Source organism: Pogona vitticeps, chromosome 2 (assembly GCF_051106095.1).
Source record: "Pogona vitticeps strain Pit_001003342236 chromosome 2, PviZW2.1, whole genome shotgun sequence".
In the NCBI taxonomy this organism is placed as follows: domain Eukaryota; kingdom Metazoa; phylum Chordata; class Lepidosauria; order Squamata; family Agamidae; genus Pogona; species Pogona vitticeps.
Genome location: NC_135784.1, coordinates 140,411,446 through 140,439,160, shown reverse-complemented (window position 1 = coordinate 140,439,160; position 27,715 = coordinate 140,411,446). Strand labels below are relative to the sequence as shown.

At 44.7% G+C, this 27,715-nt stretch overlaps 1 protein-coding gene across 3 annotated transcripts; it reads left to right on the top strand.

Moving 5' to 3' along the window:
* Nucleotides 1-29: 29 nt before the first annotated feature.
* On the top strand, nt 30-27,715 carry USP36 (ubiquitin specific peptidase 36). 3 transcript variants are annotated; one of them, XM_020813989.3, is made up of 20 exons: nt 30-170; nt 3,609-3,927; nt 4,027-4,242; nt 6,585-6,695; nt 7,224-7,326; nt 7,746-7,813; nt 8,396-8,466; nt 9,152-9,234; nt 9,824-9,935; nt 10,343-10,483; nt 11,562-11,662; nt 12,762-12,897; nt 14,401-15,072; nt 15,820-15,938; nt 17,703-18,221; nt 19,497-19,759; nt 21,022-21,174; nt 22,139-22,254; nt 24,992-25,127; nt 26,034-27,715. In XM_020813989.3, the coding sequence occupies exons 2-19, from the start codon at nt 3,675-3,677 to the stop codon at nt 25,121-25,123; spliced, it is 3,369 nt and encodes a 1,122-aa protein (XP_020669648.3). In that variant the 5' UTR covers nt 30-170; nt 3,609-3,674; the 3' UTR covers nt 25,124-25,127; nt 26,034-27,715. The 3 variants fall into 3 exon arrangements, with proteins under 3 accessions (XP_020669648.3, XP_020669632.3, XP_072846791.2); XM_020813973.3 differs by having other exon boundaries at nt 21,019-21,174; XM_072990690.2 differs by lacking the exon at nt 30-170 and having other exon boundaries at nt 1,676-3,927; nt 21,019-21,174.

Genomic DNA, 27,715 nt, shown 5'->3' with positions numbered 1-27,715 from the left:
CAGCTGCGGCGCCCTCTTCCCTGGCTGCTGCCTCTTTTACGCGCGGAGGACACGTGTAGGGCCGCGCACGCGGGAAGGGCCCGGGGGGACGTGAGGAGCCGCGGAGGGTCGGTGTTGGGGCTCCGCGAAGGAGACGGCGAGGGCTCCCCGCCAGCTGCCGCCCGCCCGGGGCAAGTGAAGGCGCTCAGCGCGGGGAGTGCAAGGCGGGTGGAAGGGCAGGACGGGGAAGGGGAAAGGGAAGGGGCCGGGACTGACTCTCGGTGCAACCGAGGGTTTGGGTCGGCGTTTCGCGGGAGGCAGCTGGCGGCGCCTGGCCGAGTCTCCTTCGCGCCCGGCCCTCGGCGCCTCCGTGCCAGCCTTGCGACGAGCGGGCGACCCGAGGCCTGCTTGCGGCCGCTCCCTCTTGGCGGGGAAAGGCCGCCTCGGCCAAGCGACCCGCTCGGCGGAAGAGGGGGCTTCTCGGCCGCCGCCAGCCCTGTGAATCCGGAGGCGGCCGGCTTGTTGGAGGCGCGAGAGGCGCCCTGTGTGTGTGTGTGTGGGGGGAGGTCTGTTCTGGGGGCCAGGCCCCGGACGAGGTCGTCGGAAAAGGCGGGTGCGGGTGCGGGTGGCCTTTGCTCCGGAGGGATGATGTCAAGCGTGTCGGAGGCGCTTGGTGGCGAAGAAAGGAGGTGTCGGGGCCTGATCCGTTGTGTGAAGGTTGCTGGGCCTAGGTCGCATTCCGGGGGTGGGGAGGGAAAGCGTAGGTCGAAAGGCAAGCAGCTGTCTGCCGCTTCTCTTGCCCTGATCGTCAAACCAGGGGGAAGCACCCTGGCCAAAGAGCTGGGCCTGGTGGAATATAAAGGCTATTTATTGCCACATTGTGGTTTGCTAGCCAGACCTCTTTAAATGCCCCATCAGAAACGCCTGGTTTGGTTTATTCATTTGCATTGGCAGCTCCATGTTACTTCTGTGCAAACTGGATGCCGGCTTGTGTGTATAGAGCCCGACTCTGCATTTACATAGAGGCCTGTCTTCTCCTTATGCTGACTTGTTTTTCAGGGTCAAGGATGCGCAGGGGAACACTGGCCGTCCATTGCCTTCCTATTAGTAGCCTGTGTGTCCTTGACTGCTGGCTTTAAATGCTGCTGCTGGCTGAATTCTGCCCCGCAAGGCAAGGGTTCTGTCATATGTACAGAACAAATGCCTTACAAAAATTTGTCTGGAAGCAAATGAGGGCAAGGCACAAACTTGGTGATGTATGGTTGGCCAAGGAGGATACTTCCAGGTGTTGGTATTTATTGAAAGCCGTGGAAGCATGCTTCTAGCAATAGGATTACCCTGGGTTTTAAGTGTCCTTGCTTTTAAAAAAAATCATTTCTCTTTCCCCTCACCAACTCCCCAAAATCTGCAAAAAGTGGGATATGTGCTTTTGGAAATGTGGAGTCTCTGAGGGCTGTGTTGTATGCGTGATGCTGATGGTTTAGTTACTGCTGAAAAAATACGTCACTATCCCCCATTTTCCCTATGCAGCATTACAAATATTTTTCAGTGGCAGTCTCTGTTACACCCACCCGCACATCTCTTAGGTAGCTAGACCCTAGGTCTAGCAGAGTAACTGTGGCCTTCTTCATGAAAGGCTGCTTTATGTATTTTATGATATTCATTTGAAGAGTGTTCTGACATCTAGGGGTGATGCGAACCTTTTTCTTTTTCTAAGAACCAGGTATGAGCTTATCTGTTTATGAGGCCTCTTCTACTTAACAAGGTGGTCCTTGTATTAAATGTGGCAACTGTGTTTTGCGTCCCTCTGAATAACAGGCCTATTGGGTTTCTCCACTGGGTAACAAAAAAATGAAAATGCTCTGTGGTCCTTGTGCACAATCCGAAATTAAGGGTGGGTAATATCTTTATTGGACCCTTGAAAATCACAAAGGTAAGATAGCTTTTGACTCTCCATAAGCAATTGTTAGGCTGAGTACCCCCCAGTTGATGGGGGTGCTCAGCCTGACAGTGGTGGTACAGAAGAAACATAAAAGTTCCTAAAATCATAGCCAGGCTCCTTTGCTAAAATTAAGTTTCAAAATAGGAACTGTAGTGCAGATCAGAGGTGTGGGCTTCAGTCTTCACTTTTGGTGGTGTGGATTTGAATGGCTCTCATAACCTTATTGGAAAAAGGGTTTCCAGTCATTCAGCATCCTGCACCTCCCATCACCCTGAATCAAAACGCGGTTTCTTTCTGTCCGGGAACAGGCACACAGAAACATGGCAAACCCCATATCAGAGACATTGGGATAAACTTTAGTCTGTACACCTGGAGACTCTATAAAGGTCTTCTCTATTGACCAATATGCACTTTCTGTTGCTAGGGGCTGTCCTCAGGTGTCATAGTAAGCTTTTTTCCTTAGAAATTGATGCTTCCTGAGGATGTGGCAACTCCCAGGTCTTGAATTCAAAGACCATTATGTGAATTGCTTATTACCAAGTGTGGCTTAAAAATTATTTTTTAAATTTCATACATTCATATACCACTGACTTAGTGCAAAAACACTACTCTAAATGACTCACAGCATCACACTAGAACAGTGACACAAACACCCAACCTTAAATGCCTCAGATGAAATAAACAATATATACAGATACTTCAGAATGCAAAGGGAAATAGAAATATGTATTTATTCTTCAGTCAGCTGGTTAACTGTAGGACATCTCGACAGCCTATTTGTTTATTTTATTTATTTATTTATTGCATTTATATGCCGCCCATCTAGACATAGTCTACTTTGTTAAAGATCTCCATGTGAAAACTCTTTATGGAGTCAGGCATGTGGCTTTGTGTGTGTGTGTGTGTGTGTGCATATGTGGGTGTGCGTGCGCGCACGCATTGTTCAGGATTAGAAAATTCTGGATTCAGGAGGTCAGAAGATGCTAGCAGGTATATTAAGATTCATAGTGATGTACTTTGGTGTGATTAAATCACAAACATGTTTTCTAGGCTAGAATTTTGGAATACATTTACTTTGCAATGTTTATCTTATCTATTGACAGATTCTGGCTTTCAAAGGATTGAGTTTTTAAGCTTTGCAGTGAGAAAAAGATGAAGTACTGTTACCATAAAAATAGTAGGGTCCCCTGGTTTTTCCTTTCTACTGAGAGAAAGGATGTGTAAATTGCTCCCTTGAATTTTATCTAGAAATTCTACAGTGGAGAAAACAGAACACATGGATATTTTTCCAGCATTCCAAACACATAATGTGGAAATTGGAATGCTGTTACAAGAATTCTGGGGTTAGATACCCCGTAAACGGTGTTGTTGAAAAAATGTGTGATATTGGTTGCATTTCCTGTAAGACTTTTTGTATTAAATTTTTTTAAAAGTGAAATTAATTTATTGATAGTTTCAGTGGCTTATTTAACACCATCATTGTGCCTAGCATCTCTCACAGAAAAAGAGGTCAGGCCCCTGCCCCAGAGGTTCACTGCCAGAAAGGGGCAGGGAGTAAGCAAAGAAAGTGTTAGATCATAGCTAGCCTGTGTACCTAGGCTTGTTTGTAGTAGGCATGGAGACAAGAGGTTATGTCCGAAACACTGAATAGATTCTTCATTCTGAAGTCAGATCATTTTTCTTGCAGCTTTATCCTGCAGAGGAAAGTTTATTTGCTAACAGGGCAGCCTTTGCCACCACAGAGTGATGCGCCATGCCTATAGTGGACAAGCTGAAAGAAGCCCTGAAGCCTGGGCGGAAAGACTCTACTGATGATGCTGACTTGAGCAAACTGTTGGCAGCTTCTGCAAAGAAGGTTTTGTTGCAAAAGATTGAGTTTGAGCCTGCCTCCAAGAATTTCTCCTACCAGCTGGAGAGTCTTAAGAGTAAATATGTTCTGCTGAACCCAAAGACGGAAAACCCCAGTAGGCACAAGGGCTCCGAAGAAGGATCTCTCCGGAAACAAGGTGCCTCGGGGACTCTAGCTGTGTGGTGGGGAATTGGTTGCTCTTATTATGATTGAGACAGCTGACGACTCCTCCTCTTCTTTCCTTTCTTTCTGACAGGCAGTGAGCATGCCCTGGGAGGAGATGGAGTGCCAGCCCCACAGAAGGTCCTTTTCCCTGTGGAGCGTCTGTCCCTGAAATGGGAGCGGGTGTACCGTGTCGGAGCAGGACTCCACAACCTGGGCAACACTTGCTTCCTCAACTCCACTTTGCAGTGTCTGACCTACACCCCGCCTCTGGCCAATTACCTGCTTTCAAAGGAGCACAGCCGCACTTGTGAGTGCAGTGTCAGGACTTTGGGGTCTGCTGCCTGCTTGAGGAGTGGCCAGCACTCCACGAAGGGCTCTGAGGCACAAAGGATGTGCTTTCTCACTTAAAAGTTGTACAGAGTAAAGTTGGCAGCCGCAGAGGCTTTTACATTGCAGTCCCAAGAGCTCTACAGGGGTGGGTCACAAATCTCTAAGCCAAAGGAGGATGTCTGTAGTCCTCCAGATGATGGACTGCAGGTCCCTTTCTGTAGTTTTGCTGGGGCTTGCCATCTGAGCAGCCCTTAAACAGCCATACACGCGCACACAGAGAGAGGGAGGGAGAGAGAGAGATCATAACAGGTAGCAAGGGAGAGGGCAGATGAGCCCATAGTGGAAGAACTCCCAGATGCAAGGTTTGGTGGGGCTCGCACCCTGAAGGTGGAACTCAGAGCAGCGCATGCCTGGGCGACAAGTGCAAGAGTTCTGCAACGTCCTCTCCTCCTACAGGGAAAGCAGGAGATTCCTGGGTATGCCTGAGAATGCTTCCTTTTTACAATTACCACTTCTGGATTACTAACAGGAGGGCAGCCAGGGCTCCAGAGATTTCTGTACTTGCCCCTAGGAAGCTTGCAGGAACAGTTCCCCCCCTTTCTGCCTGTGGATCTGTTCTACCCTGCTGACTAAGAGAAGCCTTCCCAGGGATTTTAGGATTGCTCTCTAAGAAATGGAACAATTTGTCTCAGCATTCTTAGTTGACATCTAGCTCGTGCCATAGACAAATTGTGCCTTCTTAGCCTTCTAGTCTGAATTATGGGTGATAATAATTCCCTTCTTATCATAAAAAAGGCATTATAAGGAGTAGTACAAAAATAGCATGCTCTGTTGGAAGAGGTATACCAATGTGAAGTAGTAATTTAACCTTTCAGTGAAGTCAATCCAAACTCTTGATGCAAGAGAGTTTAAATTGTAACAGTTTCTCACTGTTTGGTAGAGATTTTTGAGTATTTACAAGATTAATTTCTAAGCCTCAGCAGTGATGCTTTTACCCCCACTCAAGCAATATCTAAAAATCATCACTGAGTGATCCTTGCAATTCTGATAATAGCCCTTGGAGTAGAAAATTTTCTGCAAGTCAGACTACTTTAGGAACTTGTTTAACAGAATATTGTACTTAAGAATCCAAATAGATTGCAACTTAAATACATTTCTGTTACAAGACGTTTTTATAGTGGCTGTCAGGTATGGTGTTAAAGATATTGTGTTTTACAGCTTTTTGAATAGGGTTTGAAGAATGCAGGATGTTTTTGCACTTATTTTCCTGTGTTGGAAGCATGGGAGATGTGATTCTCAAACTTGGGGCTGCCGACGTTCCTAGATTATAACTCCTAAAAGCCCTGCCCATTGGCTGTTCTGGCTAGGATTTCTAAGAGTTGTAGTCTAGGAACATGTGAAGCCAAAGTTTGGGGAATCACTGCCTTGTGTCTGTAGACATTCTGCTGAATCCGGCTGCATTAATCCGGTTGCAGGCTATGCAGGGTTGAGGGTTGGGTTTTGTTTGCATTGTAGAGCTGCGAGAAGGTGAGCAGGGCATGGCTATCTAAGGACAAACTAGCACGCAATGCATCTTGCCTTTCTACAGTGTACTGCAGCAGGCAGCTGCTGTACAGGGATGTTCATTCACCCTGGCAGGGAGGGGTCTAGCAGGTACTGTTAGCAGCTGCAAAGAATCAGAACCAGCGTTTGGCTACATGATTGCTGTTCTAAGCATTAGTCATGGAAAATATACATGCATGGCGAAAACTGGATTGGAATTACTTGGAAAACATCAAATATCAATTCACATTTGGAAAGGCAGACTTCACTTATCAAAATTTAACTCATTCCTTTGCTAGTGTTTGGCCATCACTTGGAGCTGCTCAGCAGAAAGTGTTGTGTTTTGAGGGACTTTAGACATGTGGGAAAAGAAGCTGTCTGTCATAGAGTGGGAAGCTATTTAGTCACATATGCATATGTAACATGGTCATAATGTAAACTGTCCTGGAGAGTTCAAAGTTTCCTGATGTAAGTAATGGGAAAATGCAAGAGTATAGCACAGATTCTGCTCCTGGTAGTACACTGCCTCTAGCAGAGAGAAATAGCAACATTTTTGTTGATGTACATGCAGCTTTTTGTTTCCTTCTGTTATTGTATGTGTGAATCTTATGCAGTATTAGCTGAGCAGATAGTTTTCTTGGGCCAGACAGAGCTGTTTTAAACTCCCATTCTGAGGTTCAAGCCAAATCAGCATCTGCTACTATCCTTGAAAACAAAGTGTCTTTCTGAAGTGGGTGCGAATTCATCCTGATAATTATTTTTCTCTCTCTCTTCTAGGCCATCAAGGAGGCTTCTGCATGATGTGCATTATGCAGAATCACATGATTCAAGCTTTTGCCAACAGCGGCAATGCCATCAAGCCAGTGTCCTTCATCAGAGATCTTAAAAGTAAGCAGTAGAGGAAGCTTTGTTTGCTGCTACGTAGTGGCATACAAATACCCTGCATCACCTCAGGATGGTGGGTGGTGGAGACATTCTTTGTGTTTGTGTATGTATTGTACTGTGTATAACCTTGAAATTTTGAGAAGACTGTTTTTCGAAAGTAAAGTTAATCTCCTGATTGCAGAGGGAAGTTTGAAGACATGGTAACCATAAGAGTGAAAATGGTTAGAGGTATTTCAGGTAGCTTAGAACTGTTTGGGAGTTCTTGGTGTTCTTCCTTTCCTAAACGTTCAACTTCTAACCAAGATCATTCTGAAAATTGCAAACAGACTAAAATACTCTGTACACTTCCAGTCATTAATGTTTTGCTTAGTTACATTATGTTCAGAACTGAGATTTTCTTGCTGCAGAATCTGGGTTTTTGGTGGTGATCATATTGGGCCTTATTGATGACATCTGTTCCCAGCAGTGTGGTTCTTGTGTTGTGGCGTATGGGGGACAAACCTCAGGCTCCCTTTCTCTTTTCTCTGACAGAGATTGCCCGGCATTTCCGTTTTGGCAGTCAGGAAGATGCTCATGAGTTTTTGCGGTACACAATTGATGCCATGCAGAAGGCCTGTCTCAACGGTTATACCAAGTACGGTCAATTCCCTGTTTCTGTGATGGAGGTGGTTATGACAACATTGTGTACACTGAGTTGAGGAACAGATTATATTGAGACCTGACAATCTTAAATCGTATGCAGTGAACTTAAATGGAAGCATGAGTCAGTTACATTGACTATGAGCAGGGGAAATGTTGCATGCTAGCCAAGCAGCTTTGTAGCTAGTGCTGTCAACTTGCCCTTTCCCAGGGAAGTATAAGTGCCTCTGCATAGCTAGAAGTCTTGTCCTAAGGGGGAGACCCTTCTCTAAGCTCTCTGGTTGCCCCTATGCTTGGAGCAGCCAAAGGCTGTTATGTTAATCACAGACAAGCTGTCGTGTTGAATGGAAAGCATGTCATCACTTCAGAAATGTGTTCCAATTGCTCATAACATTCTGGTGCTTGCCTTTCCAGGCTGGATCGCCAAACTCAGGCTACTACACTGGTGCATCAGATCTTCGGCGGCTATCTCCGCTCTCGAGGTGAGTGCAGCTTAGCAGGTGCCACTGAGACTAATATACCAAGAGTTGCCAATTTTGATTTCTTGATACGGCTCTGCATGGAGGTCCCAGTACCACCCTACGGATGTTTCATGCTTTGACCAAATCTGCTGGTAACACCAGAATGTTCTTGGTCCAGCTGTACTTAGGTCATGCCAGCTGACCTGTGGGCATGGAGCCGCCCATGATCTGCTGTCAGATTTCCTACTGGCTTCCTTTGGCCTTTGTCAAGGCAGCAAAGGGGGTATTAGGTAGCCTTGAATATTTATTTTGTTTGGATGTAGACACAAGAGGGTATCCAATATAGTGTGGTGGATACAGCAACAGACTAGGACTTGAGAGATCTGGGTTTAGATCCCCACTTAGCCACGTAAACTCACTTGGGAGGAGGTAGCAGTGGTAAAACCATTCCTTAAATATCTCGCTTACCTTGAAAACCCTATTAGAGTTGCTATAAGTCGGATGTGACTGGATGACATAACACACAGAGAGACCCCATTGTGACAGTGGCAGGCAGCTGTGGTCATGAAGACAAGACAAACAACTCTCCTACTTTCTTTGCAGTAAAGTGCTCCGTTTGCAAGAGTGTTTCGGACACTTACGACCCCTACCTGGATGTGGCTTTGGAGATCAGGGTATGCCGCGGTTGTTCAACTTCTTGTAAATTCCAGGGCATGGATATGAATGTTAATAGAAGTATTTGTTTTGTCTGTTAACATGTAAACATAAATGCTATTATTGTAGCCCCCGGCTCTTGCAGTGTTGCTACATGCTGGGTGATGTTTTATATTCAGTAACATGTAATAAGCATGTGCCATATAACTGATTAGTTGCCAGTATATCACTGATGATGAAAAAGAAGTTGGGGTGGAGAATGGCTTTTGGGATGGATTGTCAGTACTGGAGGAGATGGGCTACAAAAGAGTGAACACAGATGATCAGATTACTTATAAATTTACTGAGTCAGATAGTGTGGGTTTGAAGAGAGACACTCTTGCAGCTTTTCCTTCATGTTGCTGCTGTGGCTCTCCAGTAAAGAATTTGTGCACTCCTATCTGAGAAGCGTCTGTGATCTGGCCAGGGGACAATAACTTTCATGCTGATTTATATTGTCTGGCATGTGGTTTCTTCCTAGAATCCCTAGAATCCTCTTTTCATGTAGTCGTGGTCTAGTACATTTGGAGAATACTGGGTGTAGGAAGATTGGGCTACTCGTCATCTGAGTGGGGTCAGCCTGGGCTTGAGTATGGCCCTGTTCTTCACCTGGTTTGCATCTTTGTGTAGGGTGCTCTTCTGAATTTCACTCTTTTGCCTCAACAGCAGGCTGCCAACATAGTTCGGGCGTTAGAGTTATTTGTGAAGGCTGATGTGCTGAGCGGTGAGAATGCCTACATGTGTGCAAAGTAAGTTGCCCTTTAACTTGGCATTCGTCTTCATCTACAGTACCTGTTCCTCTCATTTATCCTCTTTTGGTCATTCTGTTATATTAAAAAAGAAAACAGAACAAACAAAAGAACAGGGCTCCACTTCCTAGAATGGAAGGGTTAACTTATTTATTTATGGGGTTGGGCAGGTTTGTTCTAAGCTGTAGCTTCAGTAATTGCTGGCTGACTCAGATGAAAAACGTGAGATGGTAGAAGAAGTAAAAGAAAGTGGTTCCGTTTTTGATGGGAGGAGTAGCTGAATGGAAAACACTTGCACCCAAAATTTGGCTTGTATCCATACAGTACATGATGCATTTAGAACAGCTGTCTTCTGTTTGAAACCAAAAATACCGGTGCATGCAACACAGATGGAGGTAGCTTGAAATTATAAAAAGCAGCTGTTCTCCAAGGTCTTTCAAGGTTGCCCATATAAAGTGCAACTGAGCTGCTGCGTAGTTGTGAGGGGATATTCAGGAGATCTCTTGTTCGCTCTCAGAGTTCTACAGCAAAGAGCCTGTGTTGTGTACAAATGTATATACAGAGTTGACCTTGTTTCTCCTGCATGCAGGTGCAAGAAAAAAGTGCCAGCCAGCAAGCGATTCACCATTCACCGGGCATCCAATGTACTCACAATCTCGCTCAAGCGCTTTGCCAACTTCAGTGGAGGCAAGATCACCAAGGTGTGGAGACCTGGAAAGTGGGAGGCTGCATGCTATCTCCTCAATAAAAATCCTTGGAACAGATCAGCTGAACTATTATTTCTCCCTTTATCCAAAACACCCTAAAAGTGGATATCACTGTCTCCATATGGTCTTGTTGGGTGGGTGGAAGGAGTGCAGTCCTGGATGGTAGTCTATAAACCCCTTGGCCTCAACCCAATTGCTGTTGCCATCTAGAGTTGACCCATTGTATTATGGTGAGTCAGCATGTATGCACATTCCATTCAGTGGGTCTGTCCTCGTTGGGACTCCTTTTTGGATTCAGCATGCCTCTGTTTATCCCAGTTATGAGGCTGTAGGTGCACCTAAGAAACAGGATCTTAGCAGGTAGGACAAGTTCCTACAGACTATGTTCCTTTCCTTTGCAGGATGTAGGCTATCCTGAATTCCTGAATATCCGTCCATACATGTCGCAGAGCAGTGGTGACCCTGTCATGTATGGCCTGTATGCTGTGCTTGTACATTCAGGATATAGCTGTCATGCAGGGCATTACTATTGTTATGTCAAGGTGAGTTTTTATCTTCTGGCACTAGCAAGTGCTAATTATTCCAGTAAGGCAGTTTGTAGGGTACTATGAGAGATGCTATCCTTAGAGGCTGGGTGGTGATGGTGGTGACACTGAGCTGTCAAGGGTCTGCTTTGGTTTCTGGTCCATTGTGCAACATTCTAGCAGGCTTATGTGGCTGAGTGCCTCTTTTGACACAATGGTTAAACTGCTGTACTGCAGCCAAAACTGTGCTCACAACCTGGGATTCAATCCCAGGTAGCCGGCTCAAGGTTGACTCAGCTTTCCATCCTTCTGAGGTTGGTAAAATGAGTACCCAGCTTGCTAGGAGGGCAGTGTGTAGCCTGCATAATTGACTTGTAAACCACCCAGAGAGTGCTTGAAGCGCTATAGGGCAGTATATAAGCAGCATGCTTTGCTTGCTTTTGCTTTTGGACTCCCTGCCAATGTTCTTAGTTCTTGAGGTTCAGCTGCACTTATTGTCAGAAGTGGAGATCTGGGAATCTGTTGCTACATCCCTAGCTAACATCTGACAGAGATAGGTGGCTGTCAGGACAATTGTTGTGCAGTTACAGTTGAAAATGCAAAGGTCTCCAGAAGAAGCAAAGAATGAGATGAAATGGGAGAAATGGGTAACCTCCTCCAGTCCCCCATCCTTCTTATCTTTAATTGTGCCATATTGAACAAACAACTATGTCCTAATTACTATTTTGTGTAAAAATAGTAGGCTGCTGGGTGCCACAAGGGAGGCTCACAAACAATAGCGAGATGGCACTATCACTACCTTTGAGTTAGTAGTCAGCAACAGGCTGTCCCAACCTCAGTACATTGTAAACATACTATCATATCTTGCACACATTGATGAAGCTCATTTTTAATGCAATCCAGAGTGGGAAACCTGTGGCATTCCATGAGAATACAGTCTAAAGGGCTCATTCCCTTTCAGCCAGCCAGAGGTTATGGGATGAGACTAATCACCATCAGAGGGACTGGAGTGGCTTTCCTCACCCTTGGCTTTTCCCCAGGCCAAACATGACACATCTGTGCTTGAGGCAATTACACATCCTTTCCTTTTCTTTAGGCTAGCAATGGGCAGTGGTACCAGATGAATGACTCTCTTGTACATTCAAGCAACATCAAAGTTGTTCTCAACCAACAGGCCTATGTGCTCTTCTATCTTAGGTAAGTGTGGTGCCTGGTAGCAGGTCTCTTCCTGGCTAACCTATCTATTTTCTGGCATACTGTGATGTTAGCCCCTGGTCTTTTTGGTGATGATGAGGCAGACCCCTTATCGATATGGGCAGTACACCTGGCTGAATGATACATGGATGGCAGTAATATGGTGGCTGCCAGTGTGTGCCTATCCAAGAAGAGTTCATGACAAGCCTCTTTGCAACTCTTGCGTGTCATGAGTAACAAGGGTCCCAGGTAGTAGTTTCATGTAGGTGAATTAGGTGCATGTTGCAGTAATGCCATCAGTGACATAGAGGAAGGGCAGGAGCTTAGTAGTAATGCATGTGCTCAACATGCATACAGACCCAGGCTCTGAATTGCTGGTGTTTCTGGGCAGGGCTACCCAAAAAAAAAAAAAAACTTTGAAATCCTGGAATGGCAATAGCTGTCAGTAAAGTCAGTAGCAAGCAAGATAGGATTAGGGATCTTGATGTAAAGGAATTTGCTGTTCTGTTTCATACTCTTCAGGCCTCTAGTATAAGAGATCATCTTTAAAAAGAGCTGCTAGATTGCTATCAGGACAAGAGGGCTGGACCCTGTTGTCCAATCATGAAAGAGCTCCACTGATCCTTAATCCATTTCTGGGCTCATTTTAATGTGTCTCTGTTACTCTAAACCTAACCCTAAATGGCATGAAACAGGATACTGTTAAGAGCTGTTTTGTTCCACATGTACCTATGCAGTTATTAAAATGTTCCTCTGAGGCTCCATTTTGGGTTCCCCTGTCTTGAGGAGTTAGCCCAGACAGGATACAGCCTTTGCAGTTTTGGGCCCCCCAACTGTACAGCCCCGTCTCCAAGGAGGTCACCTGATTCTGACACCTTTTTAGTGCCAGTTCTGTTTACATGCATGGGACCTTCAGGTGCTTTCTAAAATCTGGCTCCCCCCCCCCCCGCCATGTTATTATTTTTCATGTTGCTTTTGGTAAGTGCTCTGTGAGCTTCCTTGTCTGAATTGTAAAGTTTTTTGTTTTTGTTTTTTAAAGGCCAAAATAAGTCAATAATACATCATGTGTATCCCTGCTCTGGTCTATTTCTCCTTCTTTAAGGCTCCCGAGCAAGAAGACTCCTGAGATGTCCATCTCTAAAAGCAGCTGTTCTATGTCCAACCGAGCAAGCATTGTCTCCAGCCACATGAAGAAAAGCATGACCAACGGTGCCCTCTCATCACCGCTAGTTAGCAAAGTGAGCATTGGCTTGGTTTCCCTGCCATCCAGAATTGGCCCTCGTTGCTGCAATGTGTGCATCATAGTTTAAAAAGAAAAGTTTATGTTTTCCCAAATGCCCCAAAGCAAAATTGAACTGGGTTACCTATGAATTCAGTGTAAGTTCGATAAGGGAATGGCCACAAAATTATGGGTGCCTGGGAGATAATTTGAGAATCAAATACCCTACTGTCCATGTTTATGGACAGCCCTGTTGACATTTTTGCCGCTGTAGGCTATTGGAGATGTTTGAGTAGCTGGGGGAACTTAATGCTGCCACTGCTTTTATTTAGCATTGTAAATCAGGGTTTGGGTTGTACCACTACAGACTGCAGGTGGAATTCACAAGACCAGGTGTCCCTCCATAAAGGAAAAAAGGTGGTCAAGAGAAGACTTCTGCCTTAGTTGCAGGCTTCTCCCCCAGCCCTTGTCACAGAGTATTCCATCACAAAAGCCTTCTGCTGTTACACCATTTCTGATATGATCAGAGTATAGGCTGAGCCCAACTATTCCCATCTATTTGGAAAACTAAGCCAGAGACCACTTCTTCAGACCATTAGAAAAGAGCCCCACTGCACCATGGGAGTGATGAGGAATCCCCATGACTTGCAAAGGTTCATGAGTTCCAATGGAGGCTCTCTTCTATAAACATCCATGGAGCAGCGAGGCAGGCAGCTAATGGTCTGAGGAAGTGCCATGAAAACAGCATGGAGGCAAAGGGTTTGAGGGCTCTCAGTCCCATAATTCAGCTTGTGGGGGTTGCTACCGATTATGGGGCTATGAGTTCTTTAATTTCAAAAAATGCCATCCCTGTGGAGCAGTATTTCTGTTCCAACTACTTGGGTTTGGGAGATTTGAAGGAGGGAAAGTCGTCTATCTGGAATGCAATGGCTGTTGTGGGTTTTTTGGGCTCTTTGGCCATGTTCTGAAGGTTGTTCTTCCTAATATTTCACCAGTCTCTGTGGCCAGCATCTTCAGAGGACAGCACTCTGTGCTCTGGTGTAGTTGGCTTGGGAGTGGAGTATTTATGGCTGTGAGATGGGCTTTTACCTTTTTCTGTAGATGGGTGATTAGTGTGTCTTGTTGTGGGTGTATTGTTGTGATAAGGAGAGATTATCTGTCACTGTGGTTGATGGGTGTCATTAGCTGGTCTTTTGTGTGTCCTTGTAGCTGGGTAGAGTCCGTTGACCTTTTGCACGCTGTGCATTTGGTCATGTTCTGAAGGTTGTTCTTCGTAACGTTTCGCCAGTCTCCGTGGCCGGCATCTTCAAATGACAGCACCCTTCAGAACACTGCCAAAGAACCTGAAAAACCCACAACAGCCATTAGATCCCGGCCGTGAAGGTCTTCGCGAATATCTGGAATGTAGTTTGCTAGTCTTGCTGTCCTGGGTGGAGCTGGAGTGTTGGCCAGATGCAAGCACCTTATATTTTCTGATCCCAGCTCTGTCTTCATCTAGCATTGGTATGTCTCTACTCCACAGAGGCAAGACATGACTCAGGCAAAGAAGAGTTCAGAAGCAGAGGAATCTGGAGTCCCCGTTTCTCGTAGTTCCTTTGCTTCCAGCTCTAAACCTCAGAATGGGATCCTCCCTCTTCCTCCTGCTTCTTCCAAGCTCATCCTGAGCACCGGATTCTTGTCCCCCAAGCTCCCATCCAAGCCCAGTTTCCTGGATGACTTAAGCAAAAGATCCAAGAAACAGCTTCTCAAAACCTCTCAGGACTTCGGTGAAGATGGCAGTGCCAAAGTGGACACGGGCAAGCAGAACTCCTGGGGCGACAAAGGGTTGGCGTCATCTTCACCGCCGGCAGACACGCCCGGAGGAGACCCTGAGGCCAAGGGGCGTGACGAGGTCATAGAGCTGCCAAGCAAAGACTCCTTATCCTTGACTTCTTCTTCATCATCTGCATCGTCTTCTAGCAGCTCCTCCTCCAGCCCTGCACACAACGCGGCCAAGGGGCTGCTACATCCTTCGGTCGGCATCAATGGTTACTGCTCCTCTCAGGAAACGGACTGTGCCTCTGGGAAACCTGTTTCTGAGGACTCAAAGTTTTCCAAGCTAAAGTCACCCTTGCTTGCTAACGTGACCAATCGGGAGTTGGGAAGCACGATGTCACCCCCGCCTGCGAAGAAGCTGGCACTTTCTGCCAGGAAGGTGCGTTTGGGGGGTGGGGACTTCGCCCCACTCTTCGCTGAGGTGGGGGAAATGGTGATGAGGAAGGTGGGGGGGAGACGGGGGGGGGAAAGAGCAGGAAAGAGCCGTTTCCGTCTCACGGTGGTGCTTTAGGCCCAGGAAATGTTCTCACCTGAGCAGCTTTTGAGGCGTGTGCCCAGTGCGTCTAGTGCCCTCTTGCTACCTAACATAGGAGAGACCATATTGTGGAGGTAGAAATAGTACTTAGCCTTCTCTACAAAGAGATCTGCTTTCCTGTGGTTTTGGATTCAAATCTGTGTAGGGCTCGCCTCCCCCACCGACCCCTTAGTTTCTACTCATTGGTAAGACAAGGTCTGCAGGTGGTGGAGGCTCAGCTTAAGGAGAAACACTTTCCACCTAACAAGACTGGAGCAGGAGAAGCATGGGGGGGGGGGAGAGGTGTTCCCCTTTTTTTTATTTGGGAGGGTAAGGGAAGGCCTGGCGTGCTACTGGGCAAATGAGAAGGCCTTCCAGTTGCCCATTATTTACTGTTAACACTTCTGTCTCTTTTACGTATCCTTTCTTTTTTTCCCTTTGTTTCTAACAACAAACACTTTTCTGATTCTTCTTCCCCCTCTTATCCCGCCCCCACCCATCCCCTTTTTGTTTTTCTCCCGTCCTCTCTTCTTATTCTACCCTCTGCCCCCTGGGGTCACGGAAACCTCCTTTTTTAGACCACCAAGTTTTTATTTATGTCGATAACTACAGGGCAGCAACACACAGCAGAAAGTGAGCGGCAGTGAGCGTCGAGTGCCGCCCCACTCCCCACCACCAGCTGCCACAAACACCATCCACCCTGTCTGTGCCGCTGTGCTTGGCTGTCCCAGGTAAGCAGCCTTTTCCTCCCCTCCCCTCCCCTCCCGGCTCTTCCGGGCACATCCTGTAAGTAGTCCTTGTCTCATCCCCATTGAGCAGTTGTTATAAAGTGGCGTTTGACACCAGGCTTCCTAAGATAGACTGAGGTGGAGCCAACGTGGAGAGTGGATGGCTGGGATGATGTGAGTGGTATCAGGACGGATTGGATTTAAATCAAATTGATTGAAATCACAATTTACATTTTTTTTAAATTGGATTTTTTTTTCACGATTTAAATAAAAAAATACTTTAAAATTTAACTTGTCATTTAAATCATGATTTAAATCCATTTGATTTCAATCAAATCTACACTGCTACCACCATTACTTAAATCCCTTTGGTTTTAAATAATCACTGATTTTTATCCACCTTGCAGAATGTCTCACTGTGAAAGGCTGCATTCTAACCTATAGTACTTTCCCTGAGTAAAGCCTTTGTTATGTTATTGGCTTGACTGGAATCTCTAGAGCCAGGTGGGTGACTTGGCACCCTCCACATTTAGAATGCTCATCAACCTTAAATAACATAGCCAGTAGTAAGGGATGTGAATCAAAACCTAGAACGTGGGGGGGGGGGGGGTTTGCGCCACATGGCCTTCCTGTCCTCGGCTTCTGGCTCCATGTTGGTGACCTCCAGTTACTGGCTGCCATGTCTGGTTTAGATCCTTTTGGTTTCTGCTGTGAAATAGAGAATCTTGCCCAGTGAGGTTGGGTGTCTGCTTTATGTGGAAAAGACTCTGGAGAGACACTTCTTGAGGTAAGGTAGGAGCCATTGGCAGCCTTTTGTTAGAACTCAGCCCCAGCTCTCTGCTCCCTTCATTCTGCTCTGTTGCGCCCAACACTGGCTATTTCAACTCCCCAGGGCTCAATAAATCTCCTGGGGATGAAGTCTTGATATGGCAGAGCTGTTGTAGAGGAATGTGATTGCTCTGCTCAGTTCTGCATGGTCGCTAGGCTACCCCAAGGTGCTTCACTCTTTGCCATGAATTTTGGAGCTCTTAACAAAATATACATACTTGTTTGTTTGATGTCATGTGGCAGCATTTGTATGGTTTCTTGAATACTGGCAAAGTGTAGCAGATTGTTTTCGACCAGAGTCGGGAAAGATAAAAATGATGTAAAGCAGAGCATCAGAAGAAAAATATCTGTAGGGAATAGGTCTGCAGGCAGAGAGGATGTAAAGGTCAGGTTGTAGACATTTTCTCCCTGCTCCTCCACCTAAAAAAGGGGTTCTTACAAACAGCTTAAATTCTTTAACTGCACTTCTCTGACCATGAGTCTAAACTCTAAAGCCCCAACAATGTTTCAGCACTCAGGAAGAAAAGCTAACAAGAAAGTAGAAATTCTGCATCCTATGAAGTAAGGCAGTTGATAATCTGCTATGGTGTTTTTGTATAGCTGCACAATCCTGTGTGGATGGGAACTGAGGAGGTATGGAATATTTGACAAACCATTGGGTCTCAAATTGTTAGATAAGCATTTGGAAAAGGGATGAGAAGAGATTCTTTAGTCTGACATCATTAAGAGTCTGAACCTGGAATGTGCAGCCAAATTTGCATCGGTGCCCAGCTGATGTGTTTTGTCCTTCTGGGTGATGTCAAGGGCCCCTTTGTTTTATCTTGTTGGTAGTGCTAGCAATGTTTCTTCTCTAGACCTGGGACTCCAGGAATGTTCTGCAGAAGCTCCCACCAGCCAGCACCAGTTGGATCTTAGTTTTATCTGTGCATGCTTCTCTAGGGTGCTCTTGCCTGCTTCCAAACCTTCAGCACCTCCACAACCAGCCAACAGCACTTTTGCCAACTTCACACCCTCATCCAGCTTCAAATCTCGCTGCCTCTCTGCTGCCCCTCTGTCACCACCTGCTATGTCCGCACAGGCCCCTACTCACTCTTATCCAAACAAGGACAAGGGGCCTCTCCCTACCAGCTCAAAGAAGAAAAAAAGGAAGCGTAGCTCCCTAGAGGAAGAGCAAAGTGCCCACTGCAGCCCAGCCATGTCAGACAGTGATGCTGAGGCGACCTGGCTCTCTAGGCCTCCCAGGAAGAAGAGGCAACTGAAGGAAAATGGGAGCACCGTGACTTCTCCACAGAAATTTAACCTGGTGGCATCTGGAAAGGAAGAGGAAGGGGAGGTGTCTGGGGACTGCAAGGCATCAGATTCTAGTCTAACCAGTTCCATCCGGAAGAAGAAGAAGAAGAAAAAGAGGCTGCAGCAGAGGGAGGAAGACTGCACACCTTTGCTGTCCTTTGTGAGCAGGTGAGCATACAATCTCTCTTAAGGCATTGGTTTTGCCCTATGTGTTCACACCATGCCTTTCTATCACCCTCCTAGTTTATATTCTGCATCACTTTTCTGCATCCAGACTTTATGTCATGGTGATTTAAATAATGTCCCATTTTTAAGTTCCTGGGCTGATTTGTAGTAATTGGTTGCTATAATTTCTCCTGCACCCCAAATTTTCTGTGTGTAATCAGAAGTTTCGTAACACTCAAGAACATGATCCAAAACTGCTGGCAGTTTAATCTGGATGCTTTTGTTTATTTTGTATCTGCTTTTGTGGAGGAGTTGTAAAATTGAGTGATTTTGATTGGTACCATCTGTATCCATGATGGTGAAACAGGGCCATTTGGTGAAACGTGTGTTGGTAGATATTAGAATAATATTCCACAATGACACAGAAATTAAATCATATATACACAGCTTATAGCCCTTAAGAAATTGTGGGGCTGCCAATATCCAGCTGCCCTAGCTAACAGGTTACCAGGGTGAATAATTCTGGGCATTGCAGCCCAACATCTGGAGGGGTGCCCTTGACCCCATGCTTCATGCATATGAATAGTGAAATCAGTTTTCTGAATGTTTTTCTTCTGCAGGCAACATGGACCATGTGTGCATACGAAGAAAATGGCAGGCTTAGGGGAATCCCAAGGGTACCTAGAAACAAGATATTCTAAAGGTTTAGGGATCTCAGTAATGGCTGAACTGAGTACTGAGAATCCTCAGTAGCCAAAATGCCAACTGATTAGGGAGTGGTGGGGTAGAAAGCCAGATAAGGTGGAGGAGAATCAGTAGAGTATCCCACAAAAAGGCATGACCGTTTATTCATTCATTTCATTTATATTCTATCCTTCCAGTAAAGGGACCCAAGGCGGCATCTGGTCCAGATTGCTTTCCAGAGTTGAGTGTTCTGTTTTAGGTTGTCCTTGTATTTGTGACATTCCAAGATTGGAATTTGCAGTATGGCGAACATGTGACCTATGGGATCATACTTGGTTGACCTCAAGTCACATTTTCCTGTTCTTGCTTCATTCTTTCAGATAGTAACATATTTGTCTGTCTTCTGGTAGATTCAGTTTTAAGAGGCTGGTTATAGACTTCTCTCTATTATCCTTATGTTATATTCAGGAAAGTCAACTGGATTGACTTTTAAGGATGACTTGTCAACTTTGATTTTAAAGTTTCTAATATACACTTTAAAATTTAGTTGATACTTAATCTTTCTTCTTATATATTTTATTTGTTATCTTGTAGCTTCCCTCCACAGAACGAGGCAGAAGTATGCCAGCTACATATGCCAGTGAAAGATCTCTGTAGCACAAAAAAGAAGAAGAAGAAAAAGAAGAAAATCAATCCGCTTCCTTCACAAGGATCAGACCAAGGCAGTTGTGCTGGAGAAAGTGAACACCGCAAGCGCAAGAGGAGGGAGGAAGAGGGCAGCTCTGCGCCTGCAGTCAGCAGCTCCCGAGAAGAACTTAGTGAGAATGGACTTCCTTCAGCAAGAACCAGCTCCCCAGGTTTGAGATGTGGGATGGGGGCGGTGAGGGGTAGGGAAGAGTGTCCATGGTAGTGGTATGCACTAAAGATGGGCACAAACCGCCGGTTCGGCCCAGTTTATTCAGTGTCTGAACAAGCGTTCAGTGCTTCAAAGTCCCACCTCCTCTGGCAGGTGTCCACTCAGAGACAATGCCTGGAGGAGGTGGGGCAGGGAAGCTAGGCCAGTCTTTGATTGGGCAACTGCTCAAGAAGGTGGTGCTTTGAAGCACCAAACACCTGTTTGGCTGCTAAACAAACAGGCACACACTGCTGAACTGGTGGTGCAGGCCCATCTCTAGTACGCACTCATTCCATAATCTAGGTTGGCTTTGCTGCTGCTTGGAATTGGCAGGGATGCACTTCCCCTTATGCCTCCCTGGGACACTGAGCTGAAAGTAAACATGACTATATTCCCCCTGCTTTTACTCTGTGGGGAGTGATGTTGATACCTACCTGACCCTACAGCTTTCAGAGATACACAAGAAAATTATCCACTTATATACTTAGTGTATTTAAGGAAGTGGCTTCCACACATCCAGTCCAGAAGGCTGTTGGTAACTTATGGATGTATAAGTTGCATAGTTCACCATGGCAAATGGCTGTTAACTAAGAAGGCACAGTTGCACTATAAGGGGCATGCCTGAGTGAGCAACAGATATGGGCCTAGTAACTCATTAATTAGTGGCAAACTGCGTTAAGTTAAGCAGTTTAACTTGCACATTCATAAATTGCCAGTACATTCCTGGCCCCAGGATTTCAGTACGTGACTGTGATGTGCTCCTAGACCTTTGAGCCCCACCCCACCCCTTAGTAACAACTGCCCATTTGGGTTGGGCAAATAGGTCATCTGTTCCCAGATGAGCAGATGTGCTTGTTTCTCACCTAGTTCATTGCAGAACAGATTAGGATACCAACTGAATGATAGTCCTACTTTTATCCTCTGGGATTCTGGTGTAATGGAGAAAAAGGTGAAGAGTAGAAATGTTGTCCGGAATGTAGCAGCATCTTGCTCGTGTTCACCTTGAAGGTGTTGGTGGAGCATTTTGTCTATTTCTCTCAAGACTGGGGAGTGTGCTTGACCCTAGGGAATAACAAATTTCCTCTCCTGCTTTTCTGTGCTCTCACCTGTCCAGCAAGGTGTCCTTGATTGTCCCAGCACATATCCAGGGAGAAAGATCAGACTTGTGTATGTGGCATTTCCATGCATGTACTGCAACTCTGAACCTTGCTCTTTCCACAGCAGCATCAGCCTATGACAGCCAGCTGAGACATGAGGGTGTGAGCTCCCTTAACATCCTGAATCCAAAGAAGGAAGTGAAGCAACATAAATGCGGACAATCTGATGTTGTCCAGGAGTTACTGAAGGGTTCTTTGGACAAAGCTTATGGAAAGCAAGGTATTATTTGAGAAAGAGAGCCAATGGCCAATGAGTAAGACCTTTCTGTTCCAGGGAACACTCTGATAATTGGTTTTTAAACGGTGTTCATGGACTTCATGTGTGTTTGCACATGTGTCATGTATGTGTGTTAGAGTGAAGATTAGGATTTCTGCACCTAGATACGCAACCAGAAAGGACAGTATCCAAAGAAGAGATAAGTCTAAAGTCTATACATCTAGTAAGTTAAGTTATCTCTGGTTTTGGCTTCCTTAACCTCTTCCAGTGGAGCTGCCTTGTGCTGGATCTTAGGCATCTAAAGAAGAAAAGAACGATAAGGTTTAGGTTCCTCTAGTGAGGTGGTGGGGAATGAACAATCCTCATGATTGGTCCTGCAACTTAGAGCTGTTTGGAGTTGCAGCCCAGCCTGGACTTCAGAGAAGGAAGATTTCACACAGGTGCCTTACTATTTTGTGTGTGTCCCCGAAAGCATATGCTTGGAGGTGTTTTTTAACCTTGCACCATTTTTCCATCTCTTATGTTGTAGACAATAGAGACTTTGACCTTTTGAAAAGGTTCCCTAAACTTAATGTAAAACTGCCTGAAGGGACCGTTCCTGTTTTCCTGGGTAGGCTTCTTTTGAGGATGACTCCTTATGGAGAATTAAGGAGAGGTCATATGCCAGGAAGTAGTTTTAGAAGAGCTAGCTGTGTTAATCAGTGCTGGCATATAGAAAACCAAAACAAATGAAAAATAAAGAATGCAAAGATGTTGTGGAACAATATTTTAATGTGAGCATGCATGGACAATCAGACTCTTAGACTCTGAGGAGTCTTGTTCATATAAGTGCACCTTAAAATATAGCAGCTAGTTTTTTAAGGTGCCGCAACATTTTTGTCATCTTTATTTTTCATTGTTCTTTTGTATATACCAGGAAGGATCCCACTACTGCTAGCTCTTCTGTAATGCTGTGTTTGTTCCACAGTGCTGACATGGGACGGTGAGGTGTCGGCTGTCAGCCAGAATGCTGTACAAGATGCTATATGGTCCCAGAGGCAGACAGTCCTTGATGATTGGGATGAAGAGTTTGACAGTGGGAAGGTAAGGAGCCATTTGATGCAAGCATAGAGTGTTCACTTGCAAGTCTCAGCTAACTGTAAATTAGGCTTCCTGGTTTTAAATTCATCATTTTTGTTTTTTTTCCAAACAGTCATGTTGTTGTTCTGTTATATGTGGATGACCTAAAACTGTATCTAAAAAGTTCCATAGAGATAGAATCACTACTAAACACAGTGCAAATATTTAGTGAAGATATCCAAATGAAATGTGGAATTGACAAATGTGCAGCTCTGTCTATACAGGATCAAAAAACTAGATGGAGTAGAGTTAAATAGTAATGTTATAAAATCACTATCAAGTGATGAAAATTATAAATACCTCAGAATACTAGAAGCAGATAACATTGTGCCCACAAAAGTTAAAGAACTGACAGAAAGGGAAGATTTCAAAAGACTGCAAAAAATCTTAAAAACAAAATTAAATGGTGGAAATACAATCAAAGCCATAAACACATGGGCCGTTCCAGTAGTTAGATACCCAGCTGGAATAATAGACTGGACTCAAAACGAATTAGAAGAATTGGATTGAAAAACACAGAAACTAAAGAAAATGCATCACACACTGCATCCAAAAAGTGATGTGGCCAGATTATATCTACCACAAAAAATTGGAGGCCATGGATTACTGCAAATACAGCAGGTAGTAGTGGAGGAAAAAAGGAGCCTAAATGATTATATCAGTATAACAAGAGAAAAATTAATGAATTGCTATGGAGAATATTTTGAAAACAACAGAAACAAAGGCTCAATATAAGAAACAACAATTTAAAAATTAACAGCTGGAAAAATAAACCACTACATTTATTTATTTATTTAATTTAATTTAATTTATATCCCGCCTCTCTAGTCAGCTCAGGACCACTCTAGGCGGCTGCATGGACAACATCTGAGAAATATTGATGAAAAGCATGATCATAATTCAACATGGGCATGGCTAAAACTGGGGACTCTTAAGAAAGAAACTGAAGGCTTGATTTTTGCTGCACAAGAACAAGCACTCCAACGTGATGAAAGCTAAGATCCAATGCATTATTGCTAACAGAAAATTTTGACTATGCCGAGAAAAAGATGAAACTGAGTGACACCTCATCTGTGAATGTCCAAAGATTGCACAAACAGATTACAAAGTTAGACATGATAGAGTGGCAAAATTAGTGCAGTGGACATTATGCAAAAAAATATAACTTGCCAGCTTCCAAAAAACCATGGGAACATCAGGTAGAGAAGGTGTCAGAAAATGAGGAAGTCAAAATCCTGTGGGATTTCTGGATCCAAACTGATAGACATCTTGAACATAACACATCAGACGTAGTAACAGAACAAAGAAATGTCTGGATCATTGACATTGCAATTCCATGAGATGCCAGTATTGGAAATAAAAAATTGGAAAACCTAACAAATTACAGAGACCTGGCCATCCATCTCGCCTCTGGAAGAAACATACTTCAGTGGTCCCCATAGTCTTTGGGGCTTTGGGAACAATGTCAAGAAATTTCATACAGTACTATAAAGTTGCAGATCTCGAAAATCACACCATCAGAGCTACAAAAAATAGCAATTAGGAACAGAATACATATTGTGCTGATGTTTAACAGATAGGTTTTTGGTTAGAACTTTTATATAATACAAGCCAATTTTTAATAATTTTGACAGCTTGGTGTTTTTGAATAATATGCCATCAAGTCAGTTATGACATGGTGACGCCTTTCAAGGTTTTCAGAAGTGATTTATCACTCCCTTCTTCTGAGGGTATGCTGGGACTGTAGAGTTTGCCCAAGCCTATGCAGGCTGGCTCTTCTCCCAGGAGGCACAAGAGAATCGAACTCCCAAACTCTAAACCACTGAACTGTCCTGCCAACTCTATGATGATCATTACAGCAACCTAATAAAATATATTCAGTACTAACTTAATTGAGTCATTATATGGCCTTGGGAAATAATAACAAAATTTCTGGTTTTCCCAGTTTCCCTCCCCATTGGGCTGGCTAGGAAGGGGGGCGGAATTGGGAGCCCAGGCAAATGCAGAAAGCCACACATTCTACAGCCTTTAATGTACCTGAAACTTCAGAGGGTTGGAGTGCACTGCATCAATCCAGAATACAAGATCAACAGTGTAGCCTGTTGTGAAAGCCATAGTGCTAATCAGGGTGGCACTTTGGGAATCTCAGCCTTGGGATGACTCTGAATCTGGGACATAAACATACACGAGTGGTTAATGTTCTCAGTTAGTTTGTCCCCCTACCTCTACCTCCCCCATGGTTCTTTAACATAGGAAAGTGAGCTTTAATGTAAGAAATGAGCTGGGAAACATGTGGTCCCACAGATCATACATTTCATCCTCCATTGGCAATGTTGGTTAGGGTTGGTGGGAGCGGCAGCTCAGCAACACCTGGAAAGCTGCACATTTGCCATCTCTGGTATAACTTAATGGCCAAGAATCCTCTTGCATAGCTATGCCAATTGCTGAGTCATACAACTCAGTACACCACTGATAGTGACTACAGTGGTTTCTTAACTTGGGGCAGTTTGCCTCCAAACATTGTACTCTTATGCTATGATAGCATAACTGGGTCAGAGGATATGGGTCAATGTGTTGGAGAAACTCCCATGGTTCAGTTATAAGAGATACTGTAGGTGTAGAGTTTAATATGGCTGTGGCTTCCTGTCTTTCTTTTTTACACTGGAAGCTGAACAAATACATATTACTATTTTTTTCACAGGTAAAAAAAATCAAGAAGCTCAAACGTGAGCAAAGAAGAAGCTTCAATGCCTTCCAAAAATTGCAAAGCCGGCGTAACTTCTGGGCTGAGACACATCCGGCTAAATTGACGAGCCTGAGCTACCGGCTTTGAGATGGTGAGGAACGTCATAGGAAGATGAGTTTATTTTATTTTAATTGCAAGGATGAGGCTTCTGGGAAGGAGCAGATGGGCAATTATTGGATGGATGAGGGGTGCAATGGAGTGTAATTAGGACTTCATGTTTTTGAAGAGGCGAGAAGCGCTCCTAATTCTGCAAAAACAGTTGCTAAACTGAACAAACAGAAAAGCCTCTATTTTATATTGTATAGTACGGCTGAAATGGGATCTCTCACCTTTTGGTTTCTTGTTTCTGTTTGCTCAAACTTCCTTATTTAGACAGTTATTTTAAAGGGGAAAATGTCAGTTAATATTATCAGCCCCCCCCCCAATAAATAGCACCGTAGCTCCAATATTTAAAGGTAAATGTTTACTTTTCCTATTTCTCAGAAGTAACTGAAACACTTGCTTTAAAAAAAAACACAGAATGCTACATGGCACTCACTTCCTATGCAAAGCACTGTGCACCTTGCTGATATCACAACACCTGCAGCAGAGCTTAAAGCATCAGGAGTAGACACAGCACCTGACAGCATTTGACCCATGTGAAATTTGTTCTCCCCTAATTAGTGGGACCACACCACTATAATTCACAAGTTTATTCTTCAGTATATATTATATATATACTGTATCTGTTATTCTAAATACTAAAGTTATGTTCTGTCCTCTGAAACTTCTAAGGATTTAAATGATGATGGGGAAATTCTGTAGGAGTTCTGCTCACAAATGTTACAATCCCCCACCCCCAGATTTACTCCTGTGGTTCCAGAATTCATGATGTCTGGCTTACTGTAGTCTTCCTTGCTTGTTCTCTCCCCTCCTGCTGCCCCACCCCCTATGCAGTGGTGTAGTCAGATGCAGATTTCCCTGTGGCATTAACCTGTTCTGCTTCTCAACCCCACAGATGAGTCCTTAGCTACCGCAGTGCTATGGTGAATTCCTGTACTTTGACACTGCTATTGACCAGCATCGTACTGTCGACAGCCGCAGGTTCCCAGCCTGGCAGAATTCACAGTGAAGGTTCTGCTCCTGCTCCCAAGTGGGATGCTGCGATTACGGAGGGTTCTGATGGATCATCTCTGCAGCTTGGTGCGGGAATCGGGCGTCACTGCTATTCGTGAGACTGTTACGAGGAGCATTTGCCAGCGAAGGCAGTGTTCCAGGGTAGCAGTGAACATCAGGCATGGATCAGCAGTGAGGCCAGGAGTAACTAACCTTCTGGAATGAAATCCTTCCAGTGCCTCCCAAGCTCAGTGAGCTGTGATGCCCTTCTCTTGCCTCCAGAGCCAGGAGATGAAGAGAGCTAAAAGCTGCGTCTGACTCCTTCGAAACGGACACTGTATTGCCTGAAGTGGCATTTTGCCTCTTTCCTTGCTCCCCAGCTACGTCATAATATGGCTTTTCTTAATACATTTCTCCCCTTTACCTGGAAATGTTCTTCGACACAAATATTTTTCTAAGTAGTTCTCCACATCTCTTTCCTGTTGTGAAGAATCCATGAACTGTTTTTGGTACAGCAAGGAAAGTTGTTGGAGGGGTTGGCCAGCCCTGTAGAATCATGGGTCTTTTTAAAAAAAACGACCCAAACTAAAAAGCTTTTCTTTTTTTTTTTTGTAAACCCAATTACTGAGTACTCAGGAGGTTATGTTTAATCATGACAGCTTCTTCATAGCATCCTGTAACCATAGCTAAGTCACAGTACCATACCAGTTGCTGCAATCTTACTATTTTGTACATGCAGGTGAAGGACTGGATGTCTGGCTGTTCCTCAGTACTGAAGAAAAATCCCTATAAATGGGATTGATTTAGACAAAGGAACATTCACGCATTCCATTTCTGCAACTAGAATCCTGCTTGCTTGGGTCTTCTGGCAAAACAAAAACCCAGCATTTCAATGGATAGTTGTCAAGCCACAAAGGAGGAAAGATCCCTTGTTTCCACAGGGTTGGCCTAATATTTTTTTTAATTACTCCCTTGCATCCACTGCTGCCTTCCCCAGTTTGGTCCCTGCCAGGTGTATTGGGCAAGAATGTCCACTATTCAGGGTGGGTGGGTGTTAATGATGGAATTGATAAGCCAACATCTCTGAAGTCTCTGTGCACTCGTTTGGGAAGAGCTATGGTGGCCATTAGTTAGGTAGCCTTTCCTGTAGTTTCCCAAAAGGGAATGATCAATTTGAGGGGCAGTCCATCTGCATCCTGCCCATTCTTGCATCCCCTGCATCTAGGAGGCCATTTTGTTGCCCTTTCAATGTTTGCACCCATTTTCGTGCATCCACACATTGGGTGCAAGGGTTGAAAACAAGCCATATTCTTTCTACCATGTAACATATATAAACACAGCTGCAAGTTTTGGCCCTTGTGTTTATTTTGAGCTAATGATTGTTGTTTTTCTTGCCTTGGGGGAGGGGGGGCACAAAGACTCTTCTTGATAGAATCTCTCCTGCTGGCGGTGCCCATTCTCAACTCTCCTGCCGACATATAGATACCCTGAACAAGGGTATGTTTTGCACCTCAAATTGGGGCTTATTGCTGTAGCCCTAGTTGTAGCAATGGTTCGTGGTGCAATAAAGGAATGTTTTATGTA